Genomic DNA, 13,521 nt, shown 5'->3' with positions numbered 1-13,521 from the left:
TTGACTAACCACCAACTTTAAAATTGATTTGCTCCAAAATTAATTTATAGTATATTAATTGTCTATTCTTACAGATTGCTACTTAAGGCTTCTTTTAAGATAAAATTATAATAATAATAGGGATATTTATTCAAAAAAAACCCTCGTATTATTATAATTAAAAGCGCCCTTGAGTTTCAAAAATGTCAACTGTTAAAAAATTACTATTATCATTCTCTAAGTTATATAATTTAAATATTAAAATAAAATATAATTACTTGATAATCGGGCTACAGTATTAATCTGATGGAGAGGCATATGAATGGTATACGGTTGTTAAATGCTATAATTCAAAGGCTGTCTGATATGATGCATTTTTTGAACAGGTAAAAAGTAATAAGAGACTGAAGCATCCAATGATGATTTCCATAGAAATCCATTCAGGTGACGAGCTATCGATCCGTTTATTTGAATTCAAACAGGCGTGATAAGTGCACAGTTGTGAACTTCAAGGATGGAAACACAATTAGCCATAAATAGCTTATAAAGATCCAAAGAGATTGTGGTCTGATTCTAAGAAATTGGATTAATTGTAATGTCTTGAAAGTTTATAGGCCAATTTACAAGTTTGACGGGCTAAATTGACCATACCCAATCCCATAGGGTATTAGAAATCCTTTTTAATACTTTTAAACACCAAAATAGTCTTTTAACCCCATTTCATATAGCACGCCTTAGATAATACGAGTTTTAATTAAATGATAATCTAAATTGTATCTCAATTTAATCTGAACACCAAATTGATAGAGTGAGCGGAGCGGGGTTCGGGGGCTGCTCGCCCAGACTTATGGCTGACTTCCGAATTAGAAAGGTTTGAAATAATGGAGTCGCCACCTAGTTCAACTAGAAAATTCTTTTTATGCCGATCGGACAACCTTACTCGCTTATGGGTAAGATTATGATACGTTGAATCAAAAGACCGGGTTTGTGGACCTTCCCGAGACTCGTGTCCTTGGCTTATCAATTATTGTGTTATTTACTAGACATATTTAGTTTATCTCATCTCAACATTCATGAAGTTCATGGTATAATTTGCTGAAAATTAAACATGTATGAAAGCGGTAAAAGGACTCATATAAAATGTGCATATGACTTGATTCTGACATTTGAGGCAAGTAACACTTACTCATAAACATCTAAACATGACGGTCAATATCAAATAGTCGAATAAATGGCTGGTCTGGATTAGTCTACATGCATAAAACCTATAACTGAATTTCTAGGTGTGATTGATTTTATTAAGTCATCTTGAATAACCTATATAACCTCTAGTTACTTTTTCGTGGCAACCCTATGAATTTTAGGTGATTTATTGAATTTTATTAGTTTGATTGCTAATTTAACGTGGTTTGTCCTTTATCCTGTTAATATTTGGATTTGGCATGTTTTTAGAAAGCGATTTAAACAGTATCAGCATGCACATCTGCAGGGGATATACATGCAAGGTTAGGAATACTTTTAACTTCATCGACCGGAGTACCTACCACTCGATGCGTTTTGATTGTCGGTGTGGTCGGAACTGGGTTCCGAGAAAAACAAGGGAGTTCTTCGTCTCGCCGATGCGGATCTAATGGTTCAAACTACGATTTGTTTTGAGTTCAAACGAACCCGAAATCTCTTCTAGATGTGGCTGGCTTTGTCGATAATGGACTATAGGGCCCGATTGGCTTAACGGGTTACAAATTTGGGATTCGGGGCCCGAAATAAATTAGGATTGACCTATTACAATATATAAATAGATTCTACAACTAATTACAAAACCTGGCCTCAAACGGGGCCCCATTTCGAGTTCAAACGAGCCCAAAAACATAAAAATAAGATCGGACCGGGTCAAGAATGATCTGCAAAGCAATTTTTGGAAGGGAAAATGATGAACATGGCGCCAATGGGAGTGGCATTTTGCCACTTCATAGTGACAGTACAACCACTATGATCTGGCGGCGGCGGTTCGTCGTTATGGCTGTGTTTCATGCAAAAACACTAAACAAAAATCATCAAAATACAAGGCAAACGGTACAAAAACATACTAGGTTCAAAATACAATGTCGAAAATCAAATTAAACATCTTAAAATCATGCTTCTATACTGATTTCATGGAAAACATGGCAAAACAACTAGAAATGAAACAATCTTGGCATTCTATGCTAGAAACATGCATTTGAAGCGTCTGGATTAAACAATATCAACATGCGATTATAGAAATACATATAAACAACCTATATACATACTTCTAAGGCATTCATATTGAGAATTTAAAGGCATTGAAATCATGGCTAAGGCAGTTTATGTCAAGAACACAGTTTTAAGCAATTTCACAGCAAAACAACAAAGCATGCATTCTACTATATCAAACTAGCAGTTCTAAATTATATGAGATCAATAGTGTTGAGAGACATAGTTAAGTCTTCAGAATTACCATCCTAAATCCTTGGCTCGTTTTTTGGTGATCCGGATGTGGAATCCGACTTCAGATCAGTGCGTTGTAGGGCGTCTTTGTAGATTGAAGCGTCTTAGCTTGTTTTCTAGACTGGTTTGTGCGTGAGTATGTGTGTGTGTGTGTGTTTGGTGATGGGATTCGGCCAAAACTAGGGGTTTTCCTTGGGTATATGTGTTGCATTTTTGTGCATCTGGTCCAACCACTAGTTATATGTATGAGGGGTCTATTTATAGTGGTTAGGGAGACGTAGGGTTTACTAGAATCTGTCTTGTGTTAGGTTTCTGAGAGGGTGGAGTCTTAGATGAGTGAAAGTGTGGTGATAACTTTTCAGTATTAGGATTGAGTTAAATTCTATTTTATTCATTAATCCCGTATTAAAACTTGATGGTTAGGTAAAGATGGCTAAAAGGTTATTTTGATGCCCAAAAGTATTAAAAAAAGCTTTTGGGATCCTATAGGTTTGGGTATGGTTAATTTTAGTCCGTTGAACTTGTAAATTGGCCCATAACACTACCAAAAAAAGAGATTTAAGGGGACAAAAATTAGGGACCAAACTATTTACATGGTCCTTAAAAACTTAAATTAAACAAAAATAGGGACTAATAAAAAAGTTGTCCCCAATTCTCTTTTTAGGAGATTAATGGGGACGAAAATAACAAATTATTTATAATTCAATATGGAACTAGAGTTTAATTGTAATTGGGGACTAAAATAATTGACGGCTTTTATTTTCTCTCCGGCGTTGTTTACATAGAAACAGTCGAGACTCTAAAATTTATTCAAGCATGTCTGAATTTTCTTGTAATACCCAAAATATTTTAAGATAATTAAATCGTGCCACGTATCGTGAATTCCGATAAATTAAATTAAAAAGAATTTAATTTAATTATATCGGGAATTTGGAATAAATTTTATTAAGCGAATTAACGGAATTTAAAGAAATAACTTCGAAAATTAATATAAAATAAAATATAAATCCCGTAATGGAATTTATTTCGCCAATGTCCGCGAAATAATTTATAGTATTTGTGATAAAAGTTGCGAGTCAATCAGAGACCGTTTAAAATTTGGACGCGGATAGGTTTTGGACTAAATTGCAATTTTTGAAATGTTTTAAGGACCCAAGTGTAAATTGACCATTATTATATAAGGAATATGTCACGACCCAAAATATTGAGCCGCAACCGGCGCTAGGGAACGGGAGTGGTAGCTCCGGAACCCGTAGCAAGCCTCAAACCACAATTAATTTTTCGCAAATAATAAACAAATAACAACAAACAACGGAAGCAAATACTCATATATAACATATAACCAAATATATACACTAACTGTTTAAAACCTCGCGGGCTCTAGTTACCGTACCCTGTACGAACTGGCCTCGCGGTACTACATACATCAGTTAGTGTCTCAAGCTTATCACCGGCATCTGGTGCCGTGAACAATCATATTATATGTAGCCTATCAAAACATATAAACAAGACAGCAAGTGAAATGCACAATCAAAAATGTACTGCTGTCTAGGCTACGACTCTGTTAACGCGGGACCACTACTGCAGCATTCACAGAAGTCAGAAACTAAACATACACAGCTGACTTCTGGACTTCAAAATTGGCCTCTAGCTAGGTCCACATACTAAGCACCTGAAAACATCAAAGGTGAGGGGTCAGTATTTGGGAAAATACTGAGTGAGTTTGCATTTACTAACGGTATTATTATAAAAACATAGCATCGCATCTCAATAAAACAATAATATAAAACATATAAACAGGTATTTGATCCGTACGAAACTAATATCCTAGCATGCGACACATTTCTCGAATAATCATTATCATTCAACCCAATCGTAAATATCAATCGCGAGTCTAACTCGCTGGTGGCCCAGCCACTAGATACGGGGACTCCAGACTACACCGTAGCCGAGTACTCACTCGTATCAAAAACCCAATCGTAAATATCAATCGCGAGTCTAACTCGCTGGTGGCCCAGCCACATAAATTTTTTTAATCATCAACAGCTCCCAGCTGTGTCAAGTCATTTCTCAAATGCAAATATACTAGACTGACTCGATACTGGTGATCACACAGCCTATTGACACCCAATAGGTAGCTAGTTTCTTCGGATCGCATACTAGTTCTCGTAGATAAGAATTAATAAAGCATATAACATTTCAATCAATCATATATAATGCGATACGTGTAAACAGTATATATATATATATATATATATATATATATATATATATATATATATATATATATATATATATATATACAAAATAACTTTATATGTATAATACACGAAAGTAAAGTGCAACTCACAGTGACCGCAATCCAATCACAAATATGGTCGATGTGGTGGTATGCTCGTACTTATCCACTTCTGCTGACCCCACTGCTCGCTGACGTGTCTGATAAAACATCTAATAGTTAGACGTAGATTTCATGTTTATATGTATAATATTTTTAAGTTCTAAGTTTAAGTTGATTAGATTCCCCTTCTAGTTTGCTTAAAAACTCGATGATCCTTAGTCGTACTTACGACTTATCGAGTACTACTCCTCATACTTGGGAATTAAATAACTTTCTTAACCGACTTCTTACTTATCATATTAGCATTCACTTCTACAATGTTTTACATCCATTTCAGGACATTTGATTGAGTTTCACACTCAAATCAAGCTATCAGAAGCTCATTTTCGCTCCCGGAAGTCCCCCGGAGATCGGCGTCAAAGTGGGGCACGTCGTGCCAGCTTGGCACCTCGTGCCCTTCATTTTTCATGAAGGGAACGACGTGCCCTTCACTGGTGCACGTCGTGCACCCCTGTGGTGCACGTCGTGCACCCTTGTGGCGCACGTCGCGCACCAGCACGTCGTGCACCGACGTGTGCAGCGTTTTTCCGGCGCCTCCGGACCATTTCCGGGGCTCCAAAACATCCTAAACTCACACCAATAAATACCCAATTCATTTAAACACTTATGCTATCATTTTACAACCCAAAAACCTCAAAAATAACTCGATTCCTAACCGTACGATTCGAACGTAATTTTCTATACGAAACAGCCCACTATCCTTCGAATTTAACATCAAACCATGAAGTATTACCTTGAAAAAGAGGTTAGGATTGATAGAGCTTTCAATTCCGAAGAGTTCTCCGCGAAAATCGCTCGAAACGGACGCCGAACGGCGAAACGGCGAGCGAACGACGGTATTGATCGATGGAAGTGCGAAGCTTCTGGATTCTCTTCTCCTTTCTCTGATCTTTATTTCTTTCATATCCGAACCTTTATATATTAAGGTTAAAAGGCCTCCTTAATCCTTGTTTTATTCTTTTGTTATTAACTATCCTTTTAACTTTTCTTTTGTTCAATTTAGTCCATAACTAAATTGATTAATCCTTTAACAAATTTTCATTCGTATTATTTATATCCAATATACAATACGAATTCCAATATTAATATTTTCCCGTCAAAACTTATAAATTTCCATTTTTGAGACGTAGTGGCTAAATTACCACTTTAGTCCCTGAACTTCATTTTGTGACTTTTCTTAACATTTTTCCTTTTGATTCCAATTTCAACTTTCCAGCTAGGATATAATATTAAATACTTCATCGTTAACTTCTCGAAACCGACCTACTTAGATTTGTGTTCACTTTAATTTCTCGGAAATCCTTCCGATATCGTCACTCCGGCAACTCAAAACTGGACACGTGGTCCAATTAGATAATTAAATTCTTTGGGGTATTACATTCTTCACCCTTATAAAAATTCGTCCTCGAATTTTCATAAAACTTGTTGGGACCTTACAATTGTTCTTATACCTTCCTTGACGTTCATTATTACGCGTCAGTCATAATTTTTTTTTTTTTTTTTAACCTTAGCTCTCACTTATAGTTGTGACTTCGTACTTGTTGCTAATCGATTATCTATCTTGCTCATAGTAGTTTCTTGTCGTAGCATAGCTGAGAATCTTCTCATTGTTATTCTCGTCTCGTCTGTTGCCTTTCTAAAATAGTGTGGCTTTAGACGTATCGTTGATATCGTAATCTTTTCCTCATCTGCAACTGGTCGTGATCTTCCTTCCGATCACCATTAGCGTCAATTGATCCTCACTTACACTTTATTAGTTTATTCTACTTGGTAATCCTCATATTGTTATCTATCTCGTTTATCCTCGAATAGTTATTGATAACAACACAAATGAACAAACCCGAAACAGCACATGAACCGAGTAGATCACGACGAGAAACCAACCCAACTAATCGACCAGAACGCACAACTAACGGCATGCGTAGAAGTAGTACCATCTCGGCCGCACCGAGCACCATATATACCATCTCGGTCACCAACGCCATACATAAAAGTACCATCTCGGCCGCACCAAGCACCATATAGACCATCTCGGTCACCGAACGCCATACATAAAAGTACCATCTCGGTTCCACCCGAGTTCACCTTCAACAAAACACAACGACAAACTTGTCAGAACGTACCCTGACATTCCAGACAACATCCGCACAGACAAAGAGAACGAAATCAGGTCTGTCGGCCCAGACAAAGAGGAACAACACACATAGTATAAAAGGCTAAGAAAAAGTAGGTAAAAAGGTTAATTCTCTTTTTCTCTCTAAACTCTTAACTACCTTTCACTTCTTATTCTTTCTCTCACTAAAACAGTTACTAACTAGACCGTCGGAGTGGTTTGCCGGAATCCCCTTCCGGCACCCTTCTCACGGTTGTGTTGTGCCTTTCAGGTATAACATTGGAGTAGTCGTTGGATCAGAGCGTCGCCGCCGTTTCATAAGTTATCATTTGGCGCCGTCTGTGGGAACGAAAGTTAGAAAGTCTCCCCCTTTCTAGTCTACCAAGAAAAAATAGGATGAGCAGAATAGAAGGAGAGGATCCTGGCACAGGAGACAATAGCACACTCAGCAATAGAATGGGAGAAGGGCTCAACGCGCCGCCACGAAGAGCCACAGGAGAAAGTTCGTTCTGCCCGGCCACAACGTCAGGAGGTGGTATCCATCCTGGCACTACGTCGGGAATCACCACCCAATACCCGTGGGGAATGCCATTACCGGGAAATGTTCCCCCTACATCATACTTCACTCCCACACAACAAACCACCCAAAATTTTTCACTAAGACCGGGCGTGACCCCCATCAACCTCTCATTCACTCCAAACACCACCCCGACTCCCAGACCTACCACCGAAATTCCAAACCCCACGCCAGCACAAATCCAAGAATACATCGAATTTCACACTCGGCAGCTGGCCTTCCTTCAACAAGTACAAAACGCCCATACTCAGCCAGCGACCATAGCAACATCCCAAGGCAACATTACCACCCCACCATACATTCCAACCGCACCACCCCATCCACAAGAATTTTATCAAGGTCGGGCAACGCCCGAGGAAATAAACCACGAGAAAAATCCATGTGAACAAAATGCGAAGGAAGGACAAGGAATACTAGGAGGGCACAAATCCCCGGAAGGACCGAAGAAAACTCCCAAACGAGTTGAAATCGAGGAGAGCGTTCACAGCTCAGGAGCCGAGTCACCAAAGAAAAAAAATCTAGAGCAAGAAATTACCGAAAGGGTTAGAACCGAAATGGAAAAATTCAGAAGAAAAGAACTGAGAAACACAAGTTTCTTAAACATCGGAAACCCACTGTCTGCCGAGATACGGGAGGAACCTTTCCCCTTAAACTACAAAACACCGCAGTTAGACGACTACAATGGAACAGGGGACCCAGTCACACACTTGAGCTGCTTCCAAGTAGTCATGATGGTACAAAGTTTGTCTGAAGCCGCTGTCTGCAAGCTTTTTCCAACAACCCTAAAGGGACCGGCAGCCATCTGGTATCAAAGTCTGAAAGAAGGCTCTATCCACAGTTTTGACGAGCTAGCAAAAGCTTTCCGAACTCATTTTGCACCGAGCATACAACGAAAGAAAAAGTCCAGCGACCTAAAGCTCTGCTACCAAAAACCGGGCGAAAGTTTACAGAGTTATATTGCCAGATTCAACGCCGAGGCAGTGGAAGTAGGAAATTTGAACGATGATACCGTGATAGACGCAATGAAGGACAACACGACGATGATGGCCTTCAGGGATAACCTGATAACAAATCCGGTACAAACTTATTCCCAGCTCATGGACCGGGCATGGAATTTCATAAACCTGGACGAAGAACAACGACGAAAAGCCGCACAAACCACGCCACAGTTTCAAACGCCAAGACCTATTTTCAATCAGTCAGCTAGGCAAGAACGGTTCAGACCACGAAGCCAACAACAAGCTAGTCCACAACGAACAGAGCCACACCGACCGATAAGAGTGGAAGACCAAGCCTTCATTCCACTTAACACACCGAGATCACACATCCTAATGTGGATACAGAATAACAATGAACCAGTAAGGTACCCACCCAAGCTTCAGCATGAGGGAGACAGGAAAAAATATTGCCAATTTCACAATGGCCATGGCCATGTCACAGATGAATGTGGAAGCCTAAAAAAAGAAATTGATCGATTGGTGCAAGTCGGTCGTTTAAAAGATTTCGTCGCACAAAGCAAAAATTATAGCTCGGGAGGAAATTACCGGGGCGAGCATAGTGGAAAAAGAGAGGAAGCACCACCCGCCAAAAGACAAAATGTATCGGGTGTGATAAACACCATAGCAGGAGGTATGGCTGACCCCGAATACAGACGAGGAAGACGCAAAAGGCAGAAAATAGTAATGAACATATCAACAGCCACACCACTACCCGAAGTCCGTTTTAACACAACTGACGGCGAAGGAATAGATTTTCCACACCAAGACCCTTTGGTAATCTCGGGTCTAATCGAGAACTTCTGGGTAATGAGGCAGCTAGTCGACGAAGGGAGTTCGGTTAACCTCATCACAAAACAGGCATACCTCGGAATAGGATGCTCGGTCCTAAATCTCAAACCAGTTAAAACACCACTAGTCGGACTAGGAGGGACACCGGTACAAGCAGAAGGAGTAGCGGAACTGACGGTAGAGGTGGGAAAAGAAAATGGCTCACAAGGAGGAGGCCTGGTCGGTATCACAAAGAAATTCAAAACATTATTCATGGTTGTCGACATGCCACTTGCTTACAACGTCATACTGGGCAGACCAATGTTATACAACACCGGGGCAGTCACATGCATCAAATACTTGTGTATGAAATACCGACCGAAGCAGGAGTAGTGGTAGTAAAAGGAAGGCAAGACATAGCCAAACAATGCTACTTGGTATCAATGAAAGGAGTATCAGAAACCTTGGCCATAGAAACAATGGAGATACCAGACTCGGACGAAGGCAAGCTCGAACCGCATGGAAAATTAGAAAAAGTAGATCTGGCAGGAATAACGCCAAGATCGGTCCAAATAGGGGCAGCACTGCCCAAGCTAATAAAGCAAGAGATAACCGACATGCTGATCAGAAACGAAGTCGAGTTCGTCAACACCCCGGGCGAGATAGAGGGAGTTGATCCGGCAATAATATCACATAAGCTAAATGTTGACCCAAAACACAAGCCAATCAAACAAAAGAAAAGAGCCTTTGCAGTAGACAGACAAATCGCTATCAAAACTGAAGTAGACAAATTGTTAGCAGCAGGGTTTATCAGAAGAGTGCACTACCCGGAGTGGCTATCAAATGTAGTGCTCATAAAGAAGCCGAATGGAAAATGGAGATTATGCATAGATTTCACAGATCTAAACCGAGCATGTCCCAAGGATAGCTACCCACTGCCAAATATTGACCAGCTAGTCGACTCAACCAGTGGCTATGAAGTCTACTCGTTCATCGATGCAGCCCAAGGATATCACCAGATTCCAATGCACAAAGAAGATGAAGAAAAAACAAGCTTTGTAACCGACAGCGGCACATATTGCTACAAACAAATGCCATTCGGATTAAAAAATGCGGGAGCAACCTACCAGCGACTAATGAACTACGTGTTCAAAGACCAGATCGGTCAAAACATGGAAGTTTATGTCGATGACATCATCGTCAAATCCAAAAAAGTAGAAGACCACGCAACCGACCTGGAAGAAGTCTTCACTAAGCTCAAAAAATACAAACTCAAGCTCAATCCGGATAAATGCGCATTCGGAGTCCCAGCAGGAAAATTCCTCGGATACCTTATCTCTCAAAAAGGCATCGAAGTAAACCCGGAAAAAACAAAGGCAATTTTGGATATGAAGGCACCAAAATCAGCAAAAGAGGTTCAGAAACTCAACGGAAGAATCACGGCCCTCGGTCGATTCGTGTCCAACTCGGCCAAGAGATGTCTTCCATTTTTCAAAACATTAAGAAACGTGCAAAAATTCGAATGGAATGAAGAATGTCAACAGTCCTTCGAGGAACTCAAGAAGTTCCTAAGTTCGCCGCCACTTCTCGGACTACCCGAAGCAGGAGAGACACTATATTTATATCTGAGCGTCACAAACGAAACAGTGGCATCGGTGCTGATCAAGGAAGAGAAAACCGAGCAGAAACCGGTGTACTACACAAGCAAAGTGCTAAAGGGGCCCGAGCTCAGATACAGCAAAATCGAAAAATTTGCGTTGGCTTTAGTCCTAACAGTTGAGAAATTAAAAAGATACTTCCAAGCCCACACGGTAATAGTCCGAACAAACCAACCTCTGAAGAAAGCACTTGCAAGACCAGAAACGTCAGGACGTTTAATCAACTGGTCGGTCATGATAGGATCATACGACATCAAATACGAACCACGAACAGCAATGAAAGCTCAAATACTGGCCGACTTCGTAGCAGAAACCACAACACACGACCAACCCACCGAGTTGGATAAGGGTCTGGTCAGCTGGACATTACAAGTAGATGGGGCATCCAACACAGCCGGAGCAGGGGCAGGCATGATTCTAAGAGGACCACACAAGATCAAAATGCAAAATTCAATCCATCTCAATTTCCCGACCACCAATAATGCAGCAGAGTACGAAGCTTTGATAGGCGGATTAAGAATGGCAATGGTAGTAAAAACCGAGTACATCAAGATTCAGAGCGACTCTAAATTGGTTGTTAACCAAGTACTCGGTCTGTACGAAGTAAAGGATCCAGAAATGAAAAAATATGTGGACCGGGTTAAAGAGCTACTTGCAAACATCACCGAAGAAGGCGGAAAATGGGAACTAGAACAAATACCCAGAGAAGAAAACACAGAAGCAGATACATTAGCAAAAGCCGGAGCAGCCAAAGATACAATACCGGGCGTGCCATGCTCGATACAAAATTTCAGCAGTGTCCAGAATCCTGAAGCAACATTCCTCATTAACCCAATGGACCAGTGGATGGAGCACATCATATCATACATCGAAAACGGGACCCTACCCGAAGATAACAAAGAAGCAAGAAAAATCAAAAGACGGGCACCACATTTCTCATACCGAGATGGAACACTCTATAGAAAATCATTCTCACACCCCTGGTCCAGATGTCTCACAAGGGAAGAAGGAAAATATGTCCTAGCCGAGATACACGAAGGGCTATGTGGAAGCCACATTTCACACCTGGCACTCTGTCGAAAGGTCGTCTTGCAAGGATATTATTGGCCGACACTGGCACAAGATGCAGAAAATCTGGTACGTAAGTGTGAAAAGTGCCAATACCACCAAAATGTGCACCACCAACCAACAACCGAGCAAAGTCCAATAGTAAGCCCTTGGCCATTCAGTACATGGGGAATAGACATAATCGACCCTTTCCCAACAGCAAGCGGGCAGAGAAAATTCCTAATAGTAGCAGTGGACCATTTCTCAAAATGGATAGAAGCCGAAGCCGTTTCTACTATAACAGAAGCACGCGTACGAAGTTTTGTCCGAAAAGAAATCATCTGTCGCTTTGGGATCCCAAAGATCATCATAACCGACAACGGAAAGCAATTCGACAACAAAAACTTCAGAGAATTCTGTGCAGAAAAAGGGATCGATCTAAGGTTCACATCAGTCACTCACCCACAAAGCAACGGGATGACCGAAGTAACCAATCGAACCATTGTCAACGGGTTAAAAAGGCGTCTAGACGAAGCAAAAGGTCGATGGGCCGACGAGCTACACAGTGTCTTATGGTCATACCGAACCACACCGAAAGCAGGCACAGGAAGAACCCCGTATAGTCTAACTTACGGGTGCGAGGCAATGGTACCGGTAGAGATAGGCATGCCAACCATCAGAGTCCAATATTTCAACGAGCAACAAAACGAAGAAAGTACCAGGCTCTGCCTCGACCTGCTTGAGGAACGAAGAGAGCAAGCCTTGCTACACATAGAAACATACAAACAAAGAATGGCAACATATCACAACAAAAGGGTCAAACCCCTAACATTTGAAATTGGAGATCTCGTACTAAGACGAGCCGACATAACAAAAGGCAATGCGGGAGTATCTAAACTCGGAGCTAACTGGGAAGGACCATACCAGGTAAAAAAAGTAGGGAAAGGAGGAGCCTATTACTTAACCTACATGTCAGGGCGAGACCTGCCAAGAACCTGGAATGCCAGAGTTCTCAAGCGATTTTACCAGTAGACAACATTCAGGTTATCGAGTCTGTCAGGGGTTTTTTCACTTGCATTTTAGTCAAAGATGGTTGTAGGCAAAAATGCAAGTTTTTCCCCTATTAATAAAGAACAAAAAGAAAAGAAAAAACCGAGTCAAACCATAGCATAACTTAACAGAATTCAAAGCTATTGCTTAAAACCGAGTTAAGTCATAACTTAACAGAATTCAAAGCTATTGCTTAAAACCAAGTTAAGTCATAACTTAACAAAATCCAAAGCTATTACTTAAAACCGAGTTAAGTCATAACTTAACAGAATTCAAAGCTATTGCTTAAAACCGAGTTAAGTCATAACTTAACAAAATTCAAAGCTATTGCTTAAAACCGAGTTAAGTCATAACTTAACAGAATTCAAAGCTATTGCTTAAAACCGAGTTAAGTCATAACTTAACATAATTCAAAGTTATTGCTTAAAACCGAGTTAAGTCATAACTTAACAGAATTCAAAGCT

At 40.4% G+C, this 13,521-nt stretch overlaps 1 protein-coding gene across 1 annotated transcript; it reads left to right on the top strand.

Moving 5' to 3' along the window:
• Positions 1-9,745: 9,745 nt before the first annotated feature.
• On the top strand, positions 9,746-13,039 carry LOC126678342 (uncharacterized). The gene has a single exon (XM_050373245.1). The coding sequence runs from the start codon at positions 9,746-9,748 to the stop codon at positions 13,037-13,039; it is 3,294 nt and encodes a 1,097-aa protein (XP_050229202.1).
• The last annotated feature ends 482 nt before the right edge of the window (positions 13,040-13,521 follow it).

Source organism: Mercurialis annua, linkage group LG4, assembly GCF_937616625.2.
Source record: "Mercurialis annua linkage group LG4, ddMerAnnu1.2, whole genome shotgun sequence".
Lineage (NCBI taxonomy): Eukaryota > Viridiplantae > Streptophyta > Magnoliopsida > Malpighiales > Euphorbiaceae > Mercurialis > Mercurialis annua.
This window is presented reverse-complemented; position numbering and strand designations above follow the sequence as displayed.

Bases quoted from the DNA above. Each gene is read 5' to 3' on its own strand.
- LOC126678342 (XM_050373245.1), top strand. From the start codon at position 9,746: ATGAAAGGAGTATCAGAAACCTTGGCCATAGAAACAATGGAGATACCA.